This window comes from Stomoxys calcitrans, chromosome 1, assembly GCF_963082655.1.
Source record: "Stomoxys calcitrans chromosome 1, idStoCalc2.1, whole genome shotgun sequence".
NCBI classification, from domain to species: Eukaryota; Metazoa; Arthropoda; class Insecta; order Diptera; family Muscidae; genus Stomoxys; species Stomoxys calcitrans.
This window is the reverse complement of record NC_081552.1, coordinates 73100633-73127728: the sequence shown is the minus strand read 5'-3', so window position 1 is coordinate 73127728 and position 27096 is coordinate 73100633. Positions and strand designations below refer to the sequence as shown.

General features: G+C 39.7%; 1 protein-coding gene across 1 annotated transcript; it reads right to left on the bottom strand.

Moving 5' to 3' along the window:
* On the bottom strand, positions 1–26736 carry LOC131996036 (uncharacterized). Its single transcript, XM_059365462.1, has 2 exons — positions 26058–26736; positions 1–65 (listed from the first exon to the last, which is right to left on the bottom strand). Exons 1-2 carry the CDS (start codon positions 26734–26736, stop codon positions 1–3), a joined length of 744 nt encoding a protein of 247 aa, XP_059221445.1.
* Between the last annotated feature and the right edge of the window lie 360 nt (positions 26737–27096).

The following is a 27096-nucleotide window of genomic DNA, read 5'->3' as shown; positions in this document are numbered from 1 at the left end:
TTATTTTTTACGCAAACCAACCAGATTTGGTGGTAATGTTGTCGTCGTCACTACTGCTGTTGCCACTAAATGGCAAAGAAATGGTAACTAGGTATTCATTGTATTATAGTTGGTATTGTTGCACATACCAAATTGTTCCCTTTTTATCTTTACGCGATTTTACTTCTGTTTGTTAGACTGCGTATTTTATTTTACACTCGAAAAAAAATATTTAAGAAAAGGCAAAAGTCGGGCGGAACCGGCTATACACTATCCTACAATTATAAAATCAGGCAATAGTTATATGTATATGAGAGCTATATCTAATTCTGAATCAACTCTTTCGAACAGTTCATTTAAAAATTGTTGTTACTACGGCCACATAAGTGCAAATCCGGCGATTAGTGTGTATGGGAGCTATATCCAAATCTGAACCGATTTTAATGAAATCTTGCCGATATGTTAAAATCAGGAACAAAACAAGCCGTGCCAAATTTTGTGCAGATCGGCTGAAAATTATAGTTACTATGGCCATTTCAGTGCAAATTGGGCGAAACATATATATGGGAGCCAGGGACGTAGCCAGGATTTTATTGGGGGGGTGGCACCCCAAATTTTTTCACAACTGAAAATTGCCAAAATTCTTAGGTTACTGTGAAATTTGTAAAAATAACTCAAAAATTTGCTTGCTGTTGGGATCAGGAACTGTCCAATCGGTGGTGACATTTGGTCTTAAAGTCAGAGCTGAATTTTTCTCCGATTGCCAACACACTATTTATAGGCCGATCCTAATCTTTCAAAGCCTCCAATGTCAGGTTGTCTTTGCGAATATCTTAGTTTTATAGTGAAAGTTTCGGCGAATCAGCAACAAAATTTTGATGAAATTTTATCATTTGCGTCCATTTTTTTCCTCAAACAAGTTTTATGATTTCAACAGGTTATTGTTTGTGTCGGTCTATTGATTTTAAAAGACTTTTTATTTCCCATTACATTTTACCCAAACAAACTGAAAACATTAAGCAACAACAATTGTTAAGTATTTCAAAAAAAATCATTTTAATCCATTTTTATGAGGAACCATCTACATTCTGCCTAAATGATGTCACTTATATCTTTCTTCGAACCTAATTAAAATCGTTGGACAATCGGTTTTTGATGGAAAAGATATCCGATAAAAATCGCAAACCAATTATTGTTGTATAGGCTTTTAATTAGCATCATGTCTTTATAAGTCCTAAGTTTTCCTAATTTGTTGGAGATATAATAAGAAAAGGTGGTAGAACTAAAAATCAGAAACACGAAGAGTTCTCTATGTTATTGCAGTTGCAAACTTTTTATTTCTTTGCCCACTAATTGATGTCAAATTACCTAGCGGCAAATGTAAGTGTGTTATATTACTTGCTATTCCTTTTGTAGATAATAGATTTTGAAGCGAAACGAGTTCCTGATTCATTTGGGCATTCCCAATATTTATGATAAAATTTTAATAAAAGTACTTTTGTTATCAGCAATATTTTGGAAGCTTTTCAAAAAGGCAATCGTGAAAAACATGGATATTTCACTGTGAACCGAGAACTTAACACCCACCTTTTGCAATTCAACTCGTCGTATTTCATTAAAGTTTTTCGTATATCACATAAGGAAATCACTATTCGCAAAATTTTTTCATTGTAAAAAGGTTTTCTTGGAAGAAATAAAAACGTAAATTTTAAAATGTTTTTAATAATATTTCACAGTGCTCAAATCTACGGTCAAAGTCAACAGAACTATCGAATTTGTTCAAGAGTTTTCGTCCTTTAATCACCATGAGCTTCGTATCAATTGTCTTAAATACTGTATTGTAATTATGAAATTCCAAGAAAAAGAACGAAATGGTTTTATTTAAAATACTTATTTAAACATGTAAATAAATCTTGGTGATTTTTGGGATTTTAAGTTTGTGTTTCCGAGTCCTTAAAAATTTTCATTTCATTTCTGATGTAATTTTTTTTTTTTTTTGTCTGTTAAGGCGAAGGTCATATAATTTCACAATTTTTCGTTTTGTTCGAGACGAGCTCAATGATCGAAGATTTCTGCAATGGAAAAGGAAAGCCAGAGATTACAACACACACCATCATTTGGTTAGAATAACTTATAGGCCGTATTAGGTGTGGAGGACTCAAGGGCCATACATTGGAAGGTTGTACTTATACCAAATATACCGAGCAAAACATGTCTACGATGTAAGCACGACACTAACACAAGTCTGACACCATTCACATTAGCTGTTCTTTTCCACCGCATGTATTTTCCTTGTAGTGATAGTCTTTTTTCTATACGACTTCTTAGCATCCATGACACACACATGTCATTTGTGTGCATCTTTTGGAAGTTGTATTAAAGGCTTTGAGCGCTAAACAAAGGCAATGGCTTAATTAAAATTATAATACGAGAATTCAGAGAAAATTTTTTGTAATGCTTTTCTTTCGGAACAAATTTTATAACAAAATTATTGGCAGGAAGAAGGTTAGGTTGAAAAGTGGGTGCAGATATTAATCCGCCCCATGCCACTATGAACATACACCTAAGCCAGTAATCGACTTGTTGTGCGCTCTAAAAATTATAAAGTAACCTCTAAAACAAAAATTTTAAGTTAGGAATTCCGTGTTACTTACAAAATCCCTAATTGTTTTCAATACCACTCCCCTAAATTGGTTCATGCTTGATATTGTTTCTCCACCTAAGTACCGGTATCTGTTCGGCGCGAAAGCCGGGCAATGACAAAGAAAATGCTCCAACGTCTCATCATCTTCCCCGCATGCCGCACACATGATATCACTTGGCTCACCGATTTTACATAAGTGAGCTCGTAGTCCTATGTGTCCCGTTATGATACCAATAGTTATGCTGACCTCCTTCTTGCTTCCTTTCAGTAATAGCCTCGTCTTCTCACGATCTGGGATTTTCACCGTCCTACCGACCGCTTCGCTGTTCCACAATGTTGCATGCGCATTCGTCGCCCACTCCCTTAACTCGGACTGCGTTGACCCGATAGGCTTCATGTTAACCAAGTTTATTGACGGCAGTCCTCTGGCCTTCACCGTCAAATCGTCTGCCCTTTCATTTCCCCTTACTCCGTTATGGCCCAGCACCCAAACGATGTTGATTTTGCCATCCTCAGAGAAGGCATTAATCTCCTTCTTACACTGCAAGACTGTTGTGACCTTACCGTCCTGGTTGTTATTGCCCTTACGGCAATTTTACTGTCGGTAAAGATGTCCACCCTCGACGTCTTCGCATTAGCACCACCCCACTTCACGCATTCCGTCATCGCCCGGATCTCCGCCTGCAGGACAGTATTATGGTCAGGCAGTCTAAAACAGATCTCAGTCCCTGGGTTCTCAATGTAAACCCCCAGGCCCACTCTGTACTCTAGCTTTGATCTATCCGTGTAACATGATCTGTCTGCCTTCGATTGACCCACCCATAATTTTTTGAGTGTACTAATTCCTTCCAAAAACTCGCTCAACTATGCCATTGTTGTTGTCTTTCGAGCTTCGCCATTCGATTTCTTCTTAAATGTAGAGTAAGCGTATTTAGCGTGTGCTTACAATCAACTAATTCTGTCTTTATTCAGGGTTTTCGAACTGCATTGGTAGCTGGGTTGCTATTACTTCTTTCTGTTGTTCATATGTGCTGCCATTGTCGTTGTGGCATTCAACAAAATGTTGCAACAACATTGTCGGGAATAATGTGAATAGTTTGTTATGTCGTGGGGTCTCATCGAGCTGTTGTTCTTGGTTTGTCTTGCTATGTCTCAGTATGTACGAATGTTGTACCATTATATGTTCTCGTTTTTTTTTTTTTTTGGAATCAAGGTTAAAGACAAGAAGCTTTAAAAGTTGAGTTTGGTGTTTAGTTGTATATTTTTTTTTTTATTAATTTTTTGAGATTGGCTGCTTGTTTTAAAGAGATACAAGTCCACGACTTTAAATGCCGCCGTGCTTTGGACATCATTACATTTTTTAGGGTGCCTTTAGTTAAGCATAAAGTTTGTGACTTATGCTTTAGTTTAGGTTTTGCCGGAAGTCTGCAATTAAACCTGCCGACACTCTAGTCCAATAGGATACCATAGGACAGGAGAAGGAAGGTGCCTTCTAGTGCCCATCTTCGAAGCAGCTAGTAAATATTTACATCCGCAAGCTTCAAAGTAATAAGAAGCAGGAGGGCTATTGCCAAGATTTGCGAGCAGAAACAGCGCGTCATGCATTGTCTGTACGAGAGTTGCCTTTTATATATCGGGATTGTACAACCCTTGTGTTGCAATCTGCCAACTGACAGCTCTATCACAAAGCTTGATATTTTTGAGGTCATACGTACTCAGAACGTTTTGGCATACGAGCGCTATTTATGTTGTTTACAGTAACTTAAAAAATTCATCTCGCCCAAAAAATGGAATTAAATCGTGACCATTTTCGTGCGATTATTTTTTAAACCTTTCGATGTGAACTAACTCAACAACAGTGCATCGAGGAACTTTATTCAATTGTTGGCTATGAAACTCCATCAAGGACCAGCGTTTATAAATGGTATGGTTTATTCAACCGAGGTCGTATTGTAGTTCACTCCAAGACGAATTTCGGCATTAGTGGGACCAGTATATACTCAATATTGCATGAACGTTTGACCGTCAAAAACATTTGTTCGCTTTGGTTCCCACATAAATTTGTCAATCGCTCAATAAAAGGCTCGTGTCGATTGGTCGAAAGAAATACTCCAAAAATGCGAAATAACTGCATTTTGAAGCACTCAAAACATCGATTTGATGAGTCATCAGCCGTATAGTCCTGACTTGGCACCTAATGACTTCTTTTTATTCCCGTACGTACAAAATAAAGAGGAAAGGTGTTTAAAACTCTTAATGGGAATATTTTGAAAAACAATAAAGCTATTTTCGATGTTTAATATTTGTTTTTTTTTGTTCTTTAATCCCGAATTATAAAAGACAACCCTCGTATATTGATGTTGTCAAACCTATAATTCTATATTGTGCTGTGGTCTAATGAACGAACCTACAAAAAATCCACTTGCTCTTCTATACTTAGGGAGGCCACCGTAGCGCAGCGGTTATCATGTCCGCCTTTGACGCTGAACGCCTGGGTTAGAATCCTGGCGAAGCCATCAGATTTTCAGTTATTAATAAATATTTTTTCTTTTATTTTAACTACTGTTTAAACTTTGTGTCGATAATCCAAGCCGTTATGATTTTACAACAAAAACAATTGCAATTTTAATATTTGCAGATAAATTCTGTGACAGCCAAGGGCACTTTCATTATTTACGCTAGACACAAGTTCCTGCAAAAAATATGTCAGTTTTCATAATAAAACGTTTTATATTTGGAAGTGGAGTACGAATCGGATGTTTAAAAGTAGGGCTAAGGGGCGCCCACCCTCAAGCAAACCGCCAAAGGGATGGCCGATCGAGACAATATTAAACTCAAATTTAATTTTGGATTCAAATTGAAAGTCTTTGGAAAGTGGGAATCTAATATTTTGGGGTCACCAATTAACCCATATTGGCCATCCGAGTCAATATGGGACGCAAATAAAAGGTTTTTGGAAGTTAAGTACGAAGGTTATATCCAAATTTGGGGACACCCAGAGAAGCTCACCTAGACGGAATTATGGGTCGACTGGAAAATATATGATTTAAATTAAGCTACTTCGATGTATTTGGGACGAAGGGAGCGAAGCGTCCCAGTTTCAACCACTTCAGCTTGAGAAATCGTTATACAATATATTTATACAGCTATATTACGATCTAGACTATATCATTCAAATTTCGTTGATATTGGGTAGTAATTACAATTTGGGTCTACTTTAAATGGCAGATCAGTCTAACTGCAGCTATATAAAAAAAATTTTGATTTGGACCATATTCCGAAAGTGTGTAAAGGACGCTACACAAATTTCTTATCTAAATTTCACCGAAATCGGATAACAAATGCACCCATTATGGTCCCGGTCTATATGGCATCTATATCTAAATAAGATCTTATTTGGACCATATTCGGTTTGGATGTCACGAGGCTTTATACAATTCACTGTTCCAAAATTTAGAGGAATCGGATAATAAATGACTTGAGCTTCAGATCACAAGTCGGGAGATTGATCTATATGGCAGCTATATCCAAATATGGTCGGGTATGAACGAAATTATACACAAATGTGTAGGTGTGTAATATGACTCTTATGTTCCAAATTGCATTCAAATCGGACTTAATTTGAGACTCCCAGCCTACTTTCAAACAATGGGGTTAATTGCTCTTATCTCTAGATTACTTAAAGCTAAGTCATTCATGTGACAGCGAAAATGATATAGGTGCCAAAATTACCGTTCATTATTTAAATAAATACATTTTTTTTACCGCCGAATGCATGAGCCATAGTAGTGATATACACATATAAAAATTATTTTTCAATCTAAGTTATGCTATGATTTATTAAGTAAAACAAGTAAAGGCGTGCTAAGTTCGGCAGGGCCGAATCTTATATACCCTCCACCATAGATCGCATTTGTCGAGTTCTTTTCCCGATATCTCTTCTTAGGCAAACAAAGGATAAAAGAAAGAATTGATTTTATATTAGAGCTATATCGAGTTATAGTCCGATTGGAACCATAATTGAGTTAAATGTTGGAGACTATAGTAGAAGTCAAGTAAGAATTGCGCCCCTTAGGGGCTCAAGAAATAAAATAGAGATATCGTTTTATATGGGAGCTATATCAGGCTATACACCGATTTGGACCATATTAAACATGTATGTTGAAGGTCATGCCAAAAGCCGTTGTACAAAATTAACCAAATCAGATAAGAATTACGACCTCTGAAAGCTCAAGAAGTCAAGATCCCAGATCGGCTTATATGACAGTTTTATCAGGTTATGGATCGATTTGAACCATATTTGACACAGTTGTTAGAAGTTGCTTTACTCCTTCGAAAGTTAGCGTGCTTTCGATAGACAGACAGACGGACGGACGGACATGGCTAGATCGACATAAAATGTCACCGCGATCAAGAATATATATACCTAATGGGGTCTCAAACGAATATTTCGAGTAATTACAAACAGAATGACGAAATTAGTATACCCCCGTACTATGGTGGAGGGTATAAAAAACAAACATTTTGTACTTTGTATTTTGAGAACTCAGGGGGTCTTTGCATTTTTCTTAAATTGCCTATTTTGAAGCACGTTTTATTGAAATATTTTGTTCAAACTTCACTTAAAACGCATCTACAGTATGTTCTCTTCAAAAAAGACAAGTAAAAGCGTGCTAAGTTCGGCCTAGCCGAATTTTGGGAAACCACCGCCATGTATACTGCTAAAATATGGGAGCTTTATCTGGTTATTGACCGATTTGGACCGTACTTGGCACAGGTGTTGAGAGTCGTAACAGAACACTATATGTAAAATTTCAGCTAAATCGGATAAAAATCGCGGCTTGTAAGAAGTCAAATCGGGAGATCGGTTTATATGGGAGCTATATCATGTTCGTGACCGATTTAGACCGTATTTAACATTGGAAATCATAACAGAACACTACATGCAAAGTTCCAGGCGCTCAAGAAGTGAAGTCGGGAGATCGGTTTATATGGGGGCTATATCCAAATCTGTACCGATATTGCCTATTTGCAATCCCCAATGATCTACATCAGTATTAAGTATCTGTGCAAAATTCAAGCGGCTAGCTTTAAGCGTTCGACCGCTATCGTGAGTTCGACAGACGGACGGACATCGCTAGTTCAACTCAGAATGGCGAGACGATCAAAAATATATATACTTTATGAAGTCCTAGATCAATATTTCGAGGTGTTACAAACGGAATGACTAGATTAGTATACACTCATCCTATGGTGGTGGGTATAAAAAAGACAAAATAAAGGAATTTAAGCAAGTTTCTTCAATAAAGACTAATTAACGAAAACGGTTTTTTGGTCGAAAAAATGCAGACTGTGCCCAAATTTCAAAAAGTAAATATTAAAAGTCGAATATCCCCCATTAAAATGGGCGAGATTTTTATCAACCGAATTAGTAAAAATGCAAATTCGCCTATGGAACAGCGGAAATACTTCTCTCATATCAGTCAGTCTCTCATATCAAGCTTGCCACTTAGAGAAGTTTACTCAGCTGGTTACGTATGGTAATAACCTCACGAGTGTCGCCAGCACTAGGAGGTGAACATTTGTTCTGCGATCCTTGCCTGAATTTTTTCATTTTCTTAGAACACTCTTTCATTAAAAAAATTTAGAACTTATAAGAACATGGTGGAAAATATGGGCATATTGAGCATTAATTGGATTAAATATTTATCAAGTTTCATTTCCAGCAAAAAAGGATTTTCGATTGATTTTAATAACGTTCAAAGGAAAATTTAAAGAAGTCATTAAGGCAAAATGAAGATTATTTTACGTAAAAAAATGTCAAAAATAATTTATTTGAAATATCTAAAAATTATATTTGCGAATAAAAGGCATTTAAATTTCTAAAATTGGACAATATCCACATATCCAATAATACAATACAAAAAATATGAGATTGAATCAAACAAGTAAAAAGGCGTTATGTTCGGCCGGGCCGAACTTTAAATACCCACTACCTGGGGTATATATGTAAACCACCCCTCGTAATAATCTGGTGAAAAATGCTTCATTTATGGCCCCACATCTATGGATAAAATTCGCTACGGACTTTGATTGGTATAATAAGTACAAGCCATTGTTCAACTTTGTAGATCAAAAAATTGGTCTTTTTGGTAGCTATATCCAAATATAGACCGATTTGAACCATATACAACATGGATGCCGAAAAGCCTAACGTAAGGCACTGTTTCAAATTTCAATGAAATCTGATTATAAATGCGCCTTTTATAGGGCCAAGACTTTAAATCGAGAGATCGGTCTATATGCCAGCTATATCCAAATCTGGTCCGATCTGGATCAACTTGAAGAAGAATCTTGAAGAGCTTAACACAACTCACTGTCCCAAATTTCGGCGTAATCGGACAATAAATCCGTCTATTATTGGCACAAAACCTTAAATCGAGAATTCGGTCTATGTGGCATATATATCCTAATCTGGTCTGATTTTGATCAACTTGAAGAAGAATCTTGAAGAGCTTAACACAACTCACTGTCCCAAAATGTCGGCGTAATCAGACAATAAATCCGTCTTTTATTGGCTCAAAACCTTAAATATGGCATCGAGAGATCGGTCTATATGGCATCTATAAACAAATCTGGACCGATCTGGGTCGAATTGAAGAAGGATCTTGAAGGGCCTAACACAACTCACTGTCCCAAATTTAGGCAAAATCGGACAATTAATGCGCCTTTTATGGGCCCAAGGCCTTAAATCGAGAGATCGGTCTATATGGTAGCTATATCCAAAGCTGGACCGATCGGCGCCAAGTTGAAGGAGGATGTCGAGTAGCCCAACATAACTCACTGTCCCAAATTTCAGCAAAATCGGATAATACATGTGGTTTTTATGGGATTAAGATCTTAAATCGGCTGATCAGTCTATATGGGTGCTATATCAAGATATAGTCCGATATAGCCCATTTTCGAACATAACATGCCTATGGTCAAAAAAGAACCTGTGCAAAGTTCAATATCTCAATTTTTAAAAACTGTAGCGTGATTTCAACAGATAGATGGTCAGACGGACGGACATTTCTATATGGTCTTAGATTTTTACAACGATCAAGAATATATATATATATACTTTAAAGTGTCAGTGGGTATAAAAATAAGCGCATAATAAAATATTCAGAATAATTAAATCAAAGTACTAAAGGTGGAGTTACATACTATGTGCACGCATTAGAAATTCAACTCTGCAAACAAATTGACAGAACTTTTGTTCCACTAGCCGAACGTAGAATAGCGTTCCAAGCGCCTCGGTCTTCTACACCCCTTCGAAAATCTCTGACACCAAGTTTCGAGGTGTCTCCCACCACTTGATCTTTCCATCGGGCTTTTGGTCGTCTCGGTTTGCATGTACCACTGAGTTTGCCTTCAAAGGACTCCTTTGCTGGAGCCTCTTCATCCATTCGGACAACTGGACCTAGCCAAGCAGCCGTTGTATTTTGATACGTGTAACTATGCCATCGTCGTCATACAGTTCATACCATATCTTAGTACTATAAAACTAAGACATCCGCCTAAATAAACACATTTTGGAGGATCTAATTCGCCTATAAATAGTTTTTTAGGCAATCAGTACAAAGTTTAGCTCTCACTTTAAGACCAAATGTGATCCGGGCGATAACGGAATGCGTGAAGTGTGGTGCTAATGCGAGGACGTCGAGTGTGAACAGTAAACAGGCCATAAGGGCAATAACAACCAGTACGGTAAGGTCACGAACAGTCTTGTAGTGTAAGAAGGAGATTAACGCCTTCTCTGAGGATGGCAAAATCCGCATCGTTTGGGTGCCGGGCCGTAACGAGTAAGGGGAAATGCAAGAGCAGACGATTTGGCGGTGAAGGCCAGAGGACTGCCGTCAATAAACTTTGTTAACCCGAAGCCTTTCGGGTCGACGCAGTCCGAGTTAAGGGAGTGGGCGACGAATGCGCATGCAACATTGTGCGGCAAGGGATACCATGTGTGGGGCATGCGGGGAAGATGGTGAGACGTTGGAGCATTTCCTTTGTCATTGCCCGGCTTTCGCGTCTAACAGATACCAGCACTTAGGTGGACATGAACCAACTTAGGGGAGTGGTATTGAAAACAATTAAGAATTTTGTAGGTAACACGGAATTCCTAACTTAAAATTTTCTTTTCAGAGGTTACTTTATAGTTTTTAGAACGCACAACAAGCCAATTACTGGCTTTGGTGTATGTCCATAGTGGCATGGGGCGGATTAATATCTGCACCCTGTTTTCAACCCAACCTAACCTAACCTATGACCAAATATCATCGCCGATTGGTCAGTTTCTGGAAGCAGTGTCCACAAATTTCCAAAAAAAAAAAAAATTTAACTATCTTATCCATTTCACAGTTACAGAAGGATATTAAAAAATTTCGTTCTGCAAAAATGTGCAATGAAATGAAATCCTGTCGACGTCGGTGGCTCTCGTATAATCCGATCCCTGTATGTGACGTCTTGAGCCTTTAGCAGCCTCAGTTTTCATCCGATTAGGCTGAGATGTAGCAACATCAAACATCCGTGCCAAGAATGATTCGAATCGGTTTATAATCTGATATAGCCTTCATATCAACCGATGAACAGATTTGACTTCTTGCGCCCTTAGAAGCCAAAATTTCAATTCGATTGGTTGAATTTTTTTACGTGAGGTACACCTATGCTTTCCAATAACTACACCAAATCCCCTTAAAAACTGATACCCCTTCATTACTTCTTGAGAGCATTGAAGCCTCAACAACTGATTTGATTGTTCCAAAATAATTCGCGATATCCATTGTGGTGGGTAACCAAGATTCGGCTCAGCTGAATTTAGCGTGTTTTTACTTGTTCTCGCAATTTATTCACCTGTTCCTTAGTATAAGGCTTATCGAGTCTATAAGGACCCGGCCCCTAAAATACTGCTCTGGTTACTGGTTATGCACTAGCTTATGCAGGGCAATCTCAATCACCAGACACTGCTCGTATCGTACTCTTTATCATGGTATTCACTATACGCTATATTTTTCAACGGTGGTTATCCCCTCCTAATGCTGGAGGCATTTGTGAGGTACTATGCAAATGTAATGCAAATTTGCCCATTAACATACCATTAAGGAACAGGAGCAAATTATGACATTTAAAAACTATTCACTTAAGAGGTGTCGCACTGAGCCACGCCGTTCAGACTAGGCTATAAAAAGGAGAACCCTTATCATTGAACTTAAACTTTAATCGGACAGCACTCATTGGTATGTGAGAAGTTCATCCCTGTTCCTTAATGGAATGTTCATGGGTAAATTTGTAGAAAGGCTTTGGTACCGCATAACTTGCCGTCGAAGTATAGACGAGTCCTAGGCACGCTGTGAATAAAGCGGCAAAATGGGGCGCCAGGTAATCTGCCCTCTTCTGTAGTAATGACGGTAATATTCCGCAAACTTGTGTTCAACTAAATGGCTGCTGGCTTTCTTTACCACAATGTCCGTAGCTCTTTGATGCTAAATACCGATATTTCAAGTGCCCCGTCGTATCCAACGGAAAATGCCTCTTCATCAAAATCCACAACATGGCCTCCGTTGACTATGCTCTCACTCCGAAGTCGTCTACTAACGTCACAGTTTTAAGAGAAACTTTTTCTTCTTGGCTGTTGACCTGTTCGCAGAAAATGTTCCAGGAGTTACGATTAGCCAATCTTTCCAATGTACTCTTAACTCACATCTCAATAAACTGTCGCACTTTTACGACTTTCCTTGTAGTAGAGTCCGCAGTTCTTATTGTTTCAAAGCTCCCTGTTCATCCAGAACTTTTGTTGAGCTGATTTCCTTTCATGAGATGCTTCGTAAAATTTATGGGCCAGTCGGAATTAATGGAAAATATCGGTGTCGCATGAACTAGAGGTGTGCACGTAAGTTGTCGTGTCATGAGTGTGTCACGTGATTCGTGAGTCAGATCCAAATCCAATCATGTGATCGTGCGTGACCGTGATTTAATTACAATTCTTCGTGCGTGGGTGAGTGAAATCATGCTCACGACTTACGAGAAAATCACGACACACGAGACACTCACGCGACACCCACGACTCACACGACACTCACAACTCAAGCGAAATTCACAACTCACGAGAAAATCACGACCAAGGTTTAAAAAAAAACGAACAACTAAAGTTTCTGCATGCTCTCAAATCTTACGGTATTTTAACATGCGAATCTGTTTTCTAAAACTGAAAAGATCAAATAACTGGTTACGCAGGGCTGTTACATTTTATACATTCGGGTATGAACTTGGCTAATGTGAAATGAGGTGACCCGTATGATAGATTTCACCAAAACAAACTGTGAAACCATTTCACTAAAAATTTCATGGTGAAAGCAATGTGAATTCCTCCTTATACTGAAAATACACCTTAAAATCACACAATAACCACTGAATAACCACTTTTGGGTTGATTTTTATTTGTGTCATTAGTTTTTGGATAAAAAAAATCACTTCAGTGTGCGCTAAATTGAGATTTAAATTAAAAACATCTATAATTTGGTCTCAACAAGAAAGCCGGAGGTATTTCGAAATTTCCAAAAATGCTTAAACAAATTACAAGTCCAAGGTTTCTTCTTCTTTCTATATTTTGTTTACCTTTATTTTTGCAAATTGCATGATTTTGCAGACAAAACATATGTTTAAATTTTTCGAAATGTGACTTCGCAAAAATTATTTATGTGAATTGGCGGTCACCTAAATATTTTTTTTGGTGAAACGAATGTGAAAAGGGAAAACTATTTTTGGCGAAACCAAAGTCACGCCGGATTAATTTTCGTACATACAAATGCTGTATGATATGAGAGGCATGGAAAACAATTATTATTCGCTTCATAGAAAAATATTTGTTTAACCGTGACTCGTGATTGTCCCATGAGTCGTTAGACCCTCTTGAATCATGATTGTCTCGTGAGTCGTGTGCGCGTAAAGTTTTCGTCTTGTGAGCGTGCGTAAACGTGAGTCGACATAAAAAGTCGTGAGTGAGTAAATTTTTTTAACGTGAGCGTGCGAGAGCCTGGGTCGAAATTCACGCGCACATCTCTAGTATGAACCACGAACTACATGAGCTGTATGACGACACACAGTTGGATGGGAAAAAATTAGTGGAAATAATTCTGCCATTTTTGAACGGATAAAGATATCATCTCGAACCTACAAAATTTTGTTCGGTCCGATTTTCAAGATTTTTTCTAAGCACAGAAGATCGAGGCATTTGGAAACTTTTCTGAGTTCGATTAGTGGAACAAATGTTCTGTCATAGCCAATTAAAGTAGCATAAAAATTTATTTTCTCGAAGCGGACAACTATCTTCGAAAGACACCACTAATGGTGTAATCCTATTGACATTGTCGTCAATGTATTCTTTGTTTGGGCAATCCAAAGTCTCCTACATAAGTCTTGCTTCGAGTAGCCATCCGAGTTTTGTCCGGTTTTTTCATCCTACTTCAGCAGCTTATCGGATTCGGCGCTGTCCAAGCTATGCTAAGCCTAATATAACGATGGTGCGAAATTTATGATCAATGATGAAGGCACTTGATCCTTTGCTTTCACTATAAATTCATACTTTACACTAGGATTTCAAAAGTGACTTCAAGCCTCCGAAATTAGGCCTCCGCTATGTTTCAAACTACTTTTTTTACCAAATAATTATTCTCGCCTTTAACCAAATCAACTAACGCCGCTTATAGAGTACCCCATTATGGGATTTCTGTTACAGTTTTCGCTTAAGTCTTTTGTTCATAAATTTATGGTGGTCATTTGTGGCTGCTCACCGCGATGAATATCTCGATAAATTCAGGGAGCTCACAAGCAGTCGTATTATATTTCATTGTGTTAAATGATAAAAGATTTGCAATGAATTTACGCCGCTACATCTTGTTTTCCTTTCTTTGGAAATTTCATTTCTTGGCCCGCTCATTGTCAGTTATTGTTGGACTAACAATGGAGTTCTCAAAACAAACCAATAACAAAAAAAAAAACTTTTAAGTCAACAATCTAAAAACAAGGGTAAATTCTATTGTCCACTTTATAATTTTCTTAAACCATTTTGCTATGTTACAATAGGTTGGGAAGAGGGTGCGGGAGAAAGGGAAACAACAAAGCCAATAAAGTACAAGTGTCATAAATTGGCAGCATGGCCAAAGTGAAGTTAAAACCCTTACACAATTGGCAACCCAACTCAACAAAAATCCCAAAAAGGCAGGGAGAATAAGGGAAAACTTCTTTTCTTCGCTAATTGTTTTAACAATAAAATCTGGTGATGCTGGACATTGAGTCCAAGAAAAACTTTTAAAAACTCCCCCAAATTGTAAGTGGAATTAAAACGAAAGAAACTTTAATGGTCCGTGTAGAACAACTGGGGGGAAAGACGGACGGATGCTACAGGGACATTTAATGATGGTTGCTAAAATCCTGATTGTTTATTGCACCAATCAATTTGTTAAAGTCCTCTGCATCATTTTGATTTTGCGCCATTTTTTTGGAATGACATCATATTCCTTTTCTTTTTACAGCAAATATTTCGAAAACTTTGGCCACTGGCCAGGCAATTTACTTTGGCAATTGAAATTGAAAACATCCGTTAAGGCAAAGAAAACATTTGTAACGGAAAAACAATGCAACAGCAGTTGGTATATAAATTTGAGCGGAAAAGTTGAAAACATAAATAAAATTTAATCTTTTTGACAATCGTTTCTAAATTTATAAAAATCGGAATTCTTGCCTTAAATAAATTAAGTTAGCAAAATGAAGTTGTTACCGAGATGTCTTATTTAGAAATTTAATGGAAAAACTTGGAGCACAAATTGACTACGTAGCACAGATAAAGAAAATGGAGAAAGTTGGGAACCACAACTTTGAGACAGTCAGTAACTTTATCTACCTCGGCACCGCCGTAACCGAAACGAATGACACTAGTTTTGAGATTAAGCGAAGAATAATTCTGGCAAACAGATGCTACTTTGGACTAAGTAAGCAGTTTAGAAACAAGGCCACCTCTCGACAGACGAAGATTACACTTTACAAGACACTGATACTTCCCGTGCTGTTATATGGTTCTGAAGCATGGGTACTTGTGAAAGCAGATGAGGCAGTACTTGGAGTATTTGAGAGAAAGATTCTTCGAAAAATATATGGACCAGTTTGCGATAGTGGAGAATATAGGCGAAGTATGAACCACGAGCTGTATGAGCTGTATGACGACGATAGCATAGTTACACGCATCAAAATACAACGGCTGCGTTGGCTTGGTCATGTTGTCAGAATGGATGAAGAAGCTCCAGCAAAGAAGTCTTTTCAAGGCTAAGACGGTGGTACACGCAAATCGGGAAGACCAAAACCCCGATGGAAAGATCAAGTGGTGGGAGACACCTCGAAACTTGCTGTCAGGGATCTTAGAATGAGCGCAGAAGATCGAGGCGCTTGGAACGCTATTCTACGTTCGGCTAGTGGAACAAATATTCTGTCATAGCCAATTACAGAAGAAGAAGTAGAGATTTATTGTAGGATATAAAGGGTTTTCCAATAGGAACTTTGAATTTAATTTGTGAACACACTCCTACACTAATTATCGAACTGTTACTGTCAATTAATTGAGTAAACTCAACGTTTTTATCATGGTAGAGGGCACAAATAAACATCGTCTGCAAATCATAATAAAAATTAACGATCGAAATTCGGAGTGGGTGACCGCTACTTTAAGAGCAAAACAATTTTCAGTGACGATGCTCACTTTTGGCTTTTATTAGGTAAAAATCCACATGTACTTTACGATTCAACACTTCATCCACAAAAAGTAACTGTGAATGGACAACGCTCTTGCACCATACTCACAGACTTTTTCTGGCCTTAATTGGAAAATATGGACCTGGACGACATGTGGTCTTCAACAGGACGGTGCCACAAGCTACACAGCACACGTTACAATCAACTTATTGAAGAATTCGTTCAATGAGCGTGCTATCTCCAGAAATGGCCCAGTCGATTGGACGCCTTGTTCGTGCGATTTGACGCCTCTAGATTATTTTCGTTGTCATTGGTCTATGCCAAAAAGCCGACGACGCACAGTGGGATGGGAAAAAATAAGTCTGCCATTTTGGAACTGATAGAGATGTCTTTATGAAATTTTACATGGTTATAGCTGAGGTGTTATCCAGTTTATATTCAAAGTTGGTCACCTCGGCCCTACAAAATTTTATTCGGGCTGTCAAAAGCGCATTTATGGCCCGATTTTCAAATTTTTTTTTTTTTTGCTAGGAAGTGCTTAAAAATCAGCTAGTAAAAGCGTGCTAAGTTCGGCCGGGCCGAATCTTACATACCCTCCACCATGGATCGCATTTGCCGAGTTCTTCTCCCGGCATCTCTTTTAGGCAAAAAAGGATATAAGAAAAGATTTGCTCTGCTATTATTATATTATTACATGTTGGAGACCTGTGTAAAATGTCAGCCAATTCGAATAAGAATTGCGCCCTTTGGGGACTCAAGAAGTAAAATAGAGAGATTGATTTATATGGGAGCTGTATCAGGCTATAGACCGATTCAGATCATAATAAACACGTATGTTGATGGTCATGAGAAGATCCGTAGTACATAATTTCAAGAAGTCAAGATCCCAGATCGGTTTATATGGCAGCTATATCAGGTTATGGACCGATTTGAAGCATACTTGGCACAATTATTGGATATCATAACAAAACACGTCGTGCAAAATTGCATTCCAGTCGGATAAGAATTGCGCACTCTAGAGGCTCAAGAAGTCAAGACCCAAGATCGGTTTATATGGCAGCTATATCAGGTTATGGACCGATTTGAACCGCACTCGGCACTTTGTTGGATATCATAACAAAACACGTCGTGCAAAATTTCATTCCAGTCGGATAAGAATTGCGCACTCTAGAGGCTCAAGAAGTCAAGACCCAAGATCGGTTGATATGGCAGCTATATCAGGTTATAGACCGATTTGAACTATACTTGGCACAGTTGTTGCAAAATTTCATTCCAATCGGATAAGAATTGCGCACTCTAGAGGCTCAAGAAGTCAAGACCCAAGATGGGTTTATATGGCAGCTATATCAAAAAATGGACCGATTTGAAACATACTTTGCAAAGTTGTTGGATATCATAACAAAACACGTCGTGCAAAATTTCATTCCAATCGGATAAGAATTGCGCATTCAAGAGGCTCAAGAAGTCAAGACCCAAGATCGGTTTATGTGGCAGCTATATCAAAACATGGAGCGATATGGCCCATTTACAATACCACCGACCTACACTAATAAAAAGTATTTGTGCAAAAATTGAAGTTAGCGTGCTTTCAACAGACAGACGGACGGACGGACATGACTAGATCGACATAAAATGTCGCGACGATCAAGAATATATATACTTTATGGGGTATCAGACGAATATTTCGAGTAGTTACAAACAGAATGACGAAATTAGTATACCCCCCATCTTATGGTGGAGGGTATAAAAACAGCGCTAAATGTGTGGGAAACATTTCTGAACCGATTTAAATGATTTGATTTAATTTACCATTTTTTTGTCAATCCCATGGCAGCCAGCAGTACTCACTGGATTGACCCGATGGAATCCTCATCGGCAAGGGCTGCCGCCTCAGTGTACGTGTTCGTCTTTTTTCGTCATGGGAGAGGCACATCCCGGAGTACCTTCTCCGCACCCCGGACCCTGGTTCTGTTCGGTTTGCCAGAACCGCCTTCATCATCGGTCGGTGTCGGTGAGGTGTAACCGGTGCATGGAGTGGGTACATTTCCGATCTTGCTCTGGCCTCACTTTACTACGGAAGTATAGTCATACTGGCTATGTCGCAAGGTGCTGTGCGAACATTGCCTGCAGTGGGTCACAAGCGTCGTCGCCTTCGGCGTCTTCGTCGTCGGACTATGTGACCCACCGACCTCTACCGTACGGCAATTTACGCAACGACAGCATCCTAGCCCAAATATTGCTACGCCAGTGCCGGGAAGTGTATCGTTCTTGCAGTTAAACTGCAACAGACTTCGTGGCAAGATCGATGAGATCGTGGACTTTATGAGTCGGAAGAGCATATTGGTCGCAGCGATCCAGGAGACAAAGCTGACCAACACCTGCAGCTTGCACAGTTGTCACGGTTACAATGTGCTACGTAAGGATCGCTCAAGGAATGGAGGTGGGGGATTGGCCTTTGTAATACACCATTCCGTGCAGTATAGACCTATCTCGCCTGCGCTTGACGCTAGTGACCCCTACATGGAATGCATGGGGATAGCAGTCAGGTCTGATACTGCCGAGATAGAGATATACAACGTGTATATACTGCCGGTTGGTAGCTGTGTCCCGATTAATGGCGAGGCTTACAACCCCGACATAAGTGGGTTGATATCTGGCCATAACACGTCATGGCATTCTCCCCTAGGTAACGACCAGCATGGCATAGCTTTGGCAGAGCAGATTGATAGCTCCACGTTTTGCACGATGAATGAGAATGCCACCACTAGGATTACGAGGAGGTGCAGCAGCTCACCAGACATCTCCATTGCATCCCCTGATCTCCTGAGTGACGTATCCTGGCAAGCCGTCATCTCTTTGGGGTCAGACCACCTCCCCATAATTCTCACCATCGACCGACCACCCGACTTCATAACCTCTGAGCGCCGGACGTTTATCAATTATAAGAAGGCCGATTGGACTGGCTTCAGAGAGTATACCAATCGCCGCTTCAGTGAACTGCCACCCCCTCTGATGTCCTTGTGGCCGAGAGGAAATTCCGAGACATCATTAACGCAGCAGCCGCTCGCTTTATACCAGCCGGTCGATTACCCCAAGTGCGGCACAATTTCCCGGCGCAAGCAGTGATACTCGCAGACGAGCGTGGTGGGAATCGTGATATGGACCCTGCTAACCACAGAATCAGCAAGCTGAATCTGGAAATAAACAGGGTAGTCAACGAACATAAGCGGAATTTGTGGCTGGAACACTTGGAGCAATGTAACTAAGGCACCGGTGTAGGCAAACTATGGTCTACTGTTCAGTCACTCTCGAACCCCGGTAGACGGGATGACAGCACCTCAGACACCTTTGGCGAAATAACCGTGACTGATCCGAAGAGATGCTCCAGGTTGTTCAACCGTCAATTTATTGTGCATCCCGAGAGAGACAGGGCAAGGAGAGCCATTCGCCGTATTCGTGGTCTCCGAGCCGATGAACAGCCATCACAATTTACAGTGGGCGAAGTTACGAATGTCATCCGTGGCGCCAAATCATCTAAGGCGTTGGGCCCCGACGAAATCTCCACATTGATGTTGAAGAATCTGAATTCACCTGGAGTTGAGTACCTTACCACTGTCCTCAACCTGTCTTTGAACACTCTTTTAGTTCCCGATGTCTGGAAAATGGGCAGAGTGATCCCGCTACTGAAGCCTGGAAAAGACCCGAGTTTGGGGGAGTCGTACAGACCGATCTCCCTTCTCTCACCAGTGGCAAAGACGCTTGAGGCATTACTCCTCCCGAGCCTCGTAGGAGAATTTCCATTCGCATCAACATGGATTTCGAAGACTGCACAACAGTACAGTCAACAGCTACAGTACAACAACAGCTTTGCATACCATCACCGCACACATTTGCCATGGCTTCAATCAGCCCAGGCCATGTGATAGGACGGTCCTCATGGCACTGGACTTATCGAAGGCATTCGACACGGTCAGCCATGCCAAATTATTCGAGGACATCGCCAACACGTCCCTCCAGCCAGGCCTGAAACGTTGGGTCGCGAATTATCTGTGTGGCCGCCAGTCATTTGTGGAATTTAGGGATAAGCAGTCAAAACGCCGTAGAGTGAAACAGGGGGTTCCCCAAGGTGGGGTGATATCTCCGGCTCTGTTTAACCTCTGCCTATCCTCCATCCCACCTCCTCCAGACGGCATAGAGATCGTATCATATGCGGACGATTGTACGAACATGGCATTAGGTTGAACGTCTACCTCAACGAACTTGCCTCATATTTCGCTACAAGAAATCTGAAGATATCCGCCACCAAATCTTCAGCCACATTGTACACTACAAATACGCGTAAGATGAATACTGAGCTGACTGTGATGGTCGATGAAGAAATGATTCCGACCATCAAGTGTCCCAAAATACTTGGCGTCACATTTGACAGCTCTTACACATTCTCCCCACATGCCACAGCAATCTGCGATAGAGTCAAAAGGAGAAACAAGGTCCTCAAGTCACTTGCTGGCGGCACTTGGGGTGCAGACAAAGAAACCTCGTTGACCATGTACAAAGCAATTGGCCGGTCTGTGGTAAGTTATGCAGCGCCAGTGTGGTCTCGTCAACTTTGTGACACGCAGTGGAATAATATTCAGATCTGTCAGAATGCCGCCCTCCGAACTGCGACGGGCTGTCTCCTCAATTCTCATGTGGACCACCTTCATCAGGATACAGAGATCCTACCAGTGCGAAGACATAACTACATGCTGTCCATGCAATACCTTGTGGGCTGTTATCGCAGAAACCATCCAAATCGTCATTTCCGGCAGATGCAGCTGCCTCAATTCCCACAGAGCTAGGATTGATGCCGACGTGCACGATACACGTCACCTGTTTAACTGCCCGGCCAGACCCACTCGACTCAAACACAGATCCCTGTGGACGCACCCCATCTTAGTCGCAGAGTTCCTGGTTTTTGACACTCAACAGAATCAAGCAGACGAAAGATAGAACACAATAAACTGCTATAACAACAACACATATGCTGAGGTCCGATTCTTCAGTCAAAAATTATGCGAGTTACAAATCAAAAAATGTGAAAAAAGTAAATTTTTGGCATTTTTTCGTAAAAAAATAATTTTATTGTTTTGTCTCTACAGAAAACTTGGCCCAGCACTATCAATTTTGCGTACTGTTCTGTAAAGAAGACTTAATTTAGAGAGTTATTTTTAGCATTTTAAGTGTAATTACTTTATATGGAACAAAAGTTTCCTTGGAATATTTATTTTCGACGATTAAAAATCTTTTAGTGAAATACCATGCTACGAAAATAGTATATCGTTTGACTAACAGTTTAACAGTATAAGTGCCTTTATCTGAATCCCGATGATCTTTATTGGTCAACGAACTTAAGTTTGGATGTAATGTGTACTCCATTCTCAAAATACTTTATTTCAGCCCGCTAATCTCATGATATCTGATTTAGGGGTGTTTCCGGGGGTAAGGTGGTCCCCAGACACTTGGCCCTGAAAAAATATCAGCACTGTGCTCTTGTCTCAAATACCATTTATTTAAACCCTATATTGCCATTGGCTGAAGAGGAGTTTACAGGATGAGGCGTCCCCCAAACACATGGCCCCAAAATTGGTTATCAAATTCATCTTCTAATCTCAAATACCTTTCATTTGAGCCACATATTGGCATGGTCGAAAAATTTTTTCCCTTTGGGGGTGTTCTGGGAAAGGGGTCCTACATTTGGATATCAAATTCGTATTCTACTCCCAAATACCTTTATTTGAGCCCCATATTGCGATGGTCACTAAAAAATTGCTGTTAATGGGGTACTTTGCGAAAGGGGCAGACCCCAGAAAATTGGTCCCGAAAATGGGTACAAATCTTGCTCTACCCCCCAATACCTTTCATTTAAGCCACACATTGTAATGATCGGTAACTATGCACGATTTAGGGGTGTCTTGGGGAATGGGGTGGTCCTATTCTCATATATCTGTATATCATTTATTCGAAACCCATATTGTCATTGGCCTCAAAATTGGATATCTAATTCGTTTTCTAATCTCATTTAAACACCTTATTGCAAAAGTCAGCAAATATGTCCGGTCGGGGTATTGGCTTTAAAAACTATGAATATTTAGTTCCACTTTCTTTAAGACCCAAATTGTCTTGGTGAGCAAATACGTCCTATTTGGGGCTTGTTATGGTAGTGGGACGACCGCTTGACAGTTGGCCCCTAATGTTGATATTAGATTCGTGCTTTACTCCCAAAGACCTTTCATATGAGCTCCATGTGGCTATGGTCGTAAATTTGTCCCCTTTGGGGGAGGTTTTTGAAGAGAGGCGGCCCCCAAACACTTGATCACCTATTTGGATATCAGATTCTGACGTTTCTGAAAATTTGGGTAAGGGAGAGGGTCCGCCACTTTTGAGGTTCATTGAGGCCTCTACGAACATTTTACTTAAAAATCTAAATTTTGCAAACATCTTTACAGTGTGGGGATTTTAAGTCTTTTCATCAAGAAATATGGCCAAAATTTATACACATATTTTAAAGAGATATTCATCCACAAATTAGTGAAAAATTAGAACAATATCTTTAATAAAGGGTGATTTTTTTGAGGTTAGGATTTTCATGCATTAGTATTTGACAGATCACGTGGGATTTCAGACATGGTGTCAACGAGCAACGCTTGCAAATCATTGAATTTTATTACCAAAATCAGTGTTCGGTTCGAAATTGTAATGTCCAAAAGGGGTTCGGATTGTGGTCACAAAGACGTTATAAGATTTCTACTACCCAGAAGGTCGCTAAAACTCGCCTTTCGACAAAATAGATTGTGGTGGAAGATGTTGACTTAATTTCCAATTATAATTCTATGCAAACAAAGAGGACTGGGAGCCATTAAAAAGGGCTAGCAAGACAGTCGGGGGGGGGGGTTCGGACCTCCTTTATTCACCTGATTTCCACAATCTCGGACACAAACAAAATATTATTTTAGACTCCCAGTAAACAAAAGCACTATGGATCTAGACTTTGAAAACTTAATGGACCAAACCAAATCAGAATGAAATTCCCCCATTAATTTGGTATTGTAATCTATAGTAAAGAAACATAGGCGACAAGCTAGTTCGATTCCCTGATGTTCTGGGAACCATGGCCTCCAAACCCTACCCTACCATGGCACCAGCGGCCTTAACAATTGCCAGTGCCCCAAACGCAATATCTACTCCATCTCTATATCACTACCAAGGAAAGGTAAAAGAATTTAGAAATCCATTTCAGATTATATATCTATATTTAAGAAAATTCATGAAGATGATGCCATATAAGCCAAAATCTTAATAACTAGTATTATATAAATAAAATATGAAATATTTGGAACGAACAACCAAAAGTTTATAATTCCAGTTCATATTTAACGATCTAAGGGTTAATCTCGTACTATTTAATTTAAGCGGATAATTATTCAAACGCGTTCAAATTCTAAATATGTCAGCTCAGGGAAAACTCAACGGTCAAAAAAAAATATATATTTATGCAAGCAGGCAAACTGAGACGAAATAGTTCAAAAGGAAGGAAATGTAATAATTAATAGTTCATTGAATTTTCCTTGACATGACCCAAAATTGATTTCTTTTAAGTTTATAATTATAATGGACTAAAATTAACTTTTTACTACATTAACCTTTCATATGCAAAATTTAAATGAAAATTGATTTTTTTAACTCACTTTTGTTTTTAAGCCTTTTGGCTTTACTTTTTAACCATTTCCATTAGCCAGGTTAGCACGATGATCGCCGAGGCCTCGATGAGCATTTTACGCTGGACGTGGATTCTATTGGGCTTTTAGCTGTTTAGGAATGAGATAGGATGATAAACTTTGCATATGATAATAATTACACTTATCTGCTAATCTAATTTAATTAAAAATTATTCATCCTGGCCGGCTCGGGAATTGAACCGGAGACCTTAGATAACTGATGCGGTAAGTAGGTATCTGCTAGCTCACTCAGCCACTAGCCAGATACAATTGAGGGCGTCTTGTTGATGACGTTATTCGTGTGTGGAGTCTGTTATGCGGAGATGATTAAGCTGGGCTCCACGTTCCCATGCGTCTATTTATAGACTTAGCTCTGTCGTGTGTGGGTGTTGTAATTGGGTGAGCAAGAGGGGTTATGTCGATGAGTTGGCGCTGCTAATAAATGGGTGGCGGCAGTTCGCTGTCGACTTAGATAATAATGACCACAATTAAATAATGTCTTCAAAAAGGGGTAAGTCAGCACTTTATAGGCAAGGACAGCTTTGTATGGAACTTTCGTAATTTCTCCTCGAATTATGGTAAGTGTTTAGTCAAGCAACCAGACTGGCTGTAGTACCTCAAGCAATAGAAAACTACTCCGCTCCTTCAGGCCCCTTGGCTGAATTTTTTCACCAAAAGGTTTGCCCTTAACTCATGAAATTCTCACCAAACTCTAGCAAGGAGGTGGATCCACACGTTAACTCGCAACAAGGCCTATGATTTACCAGGATAAGACCTAGTATCACGGTTGGTTTTCGTCTTTTTTCTTGGGATTTCCCCCAAATTGCGAACAAGTTAAGAAAAAACTCCACCACAAATTCGAAGGAGTCAATATAGATTCCCTTATAACGACACTATACGGGAATGATGGCAATTGCACCTAAATAAAACCCTTGATCAAAATAAAACTTCATTGGTTACCACGTATAAAATTCGTTACCTTTAGGGTTTGATACAAGATTCACTTTTATATCTCCTTAAATAAGGACTCCACTGCTTTAAAAGGCTCTGTTTGGCTGTCTGTACGCCTTTTCGACAATTTACTTAAAAACTTTACCACAGGAGCGATGTGATTTAGATGATGTTCAAGATGGAAAGAATTAATAAAACTCGAAGTCTTGACACCATAACTGAAGCCAATGGAAAAAAGAAACTGACTCCAACCAAAAAAACTTGACGAAAATGAGAGATACTGGAAGATCCAGTGCATAAACCGTTAAAAGAATCCGATTGGCTAATTAAATCCATGAACATCCATCGGGAGCCCAAACAAGTTCACCTTGAACAAGTCTAGCATATTACTTAAAAGCAACAAATATGCCAACGGTTGTTCATGGTCGATCTCTTTTCCGCACATAAAACAATTCCTTTTCATTAAACCATTTGTCTGTCGACGAACAGAAAAAAAAAAAAAACTCGAGAAAGGGAAAAAATCCAGAAAAATAATGGCCTTAACTGGGCTCGAACCTGAGTCCACTGGCTGGTAGTCCGCCGCAATCCCCACTGACCCATCGCCAGCCTGGCTTAAACGACAGCTATAATAGAGTTTCATCACTTGACACCTACACTTGGGAATGCATTCACGTAGATACATCTCAATAGACATGAGATAAGAGCAAAAAAAAAAAACAATTGTGTATAAGAGTTAGAATGATTACTAAAGCAGAACTTCCTTACCCAGCAAACATTCCTACACCAATGTAAGTAAGTCTCCACTGATTGTAGATCACGATATTCGAAACAATATTGGACAATCGTCCAGCACAAACCGGGTAATCTCGATCGTATCGGTCAGGAGATTACCAGGAATTATACTTAAGGACGCATATCTTTCGCGTGATACGTTCCGCTTGAATTACCATCTACATCTTGTAACACATAGTAATTAGTCCCAAGTTTGGATTTCACTACCGCCTTTACAAATACCGGTGCGAACTTCGCACTGTACTGCTTCTCTGCACTGCTCTGTGAAAAGTTCCTGCGGAAAACGGTTTGCCCTACAGAATAGGAAACAGGACGAGTTCTCAAGTTGTACCGATCTCGATTAGTGGCATGAGCCTTCGCAATATTCTCTCGCAAGTCTTTCCTCAGCAAAGCCAGCTGATCTTCCCTCTTCAATGTAGAATGAGATTCATCTAACATATGGACATTACGCAGTAATCGATAAGAATCGCCATGGGTCACCATATCGAAGCCAAAGGTGGCAAAATAAGGAGAGCATTTGATGGTGTGATGAACAGAGTTGCGTAAAGCACAACTTATGGAACTAAGGTGTTCATCCCACATTTTATGATCCTTCTTCAAAAATGCTCTGATTCCTGCAATCATAGACCTATTCACCCGTTCAGATGCATTGGCCTGAGGGGAATAAAGAGCCGTGTAGGTATGCTGAATGCCCAATTTAGTCAAAAATGCATTAAAGTCATTTGACCTAAACTGCGAACCATTATCGCTAACGATAACTTCGGGTACTCCATAGACATGGAATATGTCTGACAAAAGAAATTTTCCAATGACCTGCGCCGTGAACTTTTTCATTGGGCATAACCAATGAAACTTGGTCAAATGATCAAGTACTATTAAGAGCCCAATGTGGCCGCCTTTCGATCTTGGATAGGGGCCCAAGATATCGATATAAAATCGCTGAAAAGGTCGCGTCGTAATAACTTGTTTCCCCATTTCCGGTCGTAAAACAAAATTGGGGTGTTTCGTCCCTTTACAGATCTCGCACTTGCGAACAAAGTCCCTAGTATCGGAAACCATCCCTGGCCAATAAAAGTTCCGTCGTATAAGGTCGAGAGTCTTTGACATTCCTCCGTGTGCGGTAATAGCCGAGTCATGAAAACGTGATATGAGGGAATCTCTCAGATTCCGTGGAACCCAGAGCTTCCAGGAATT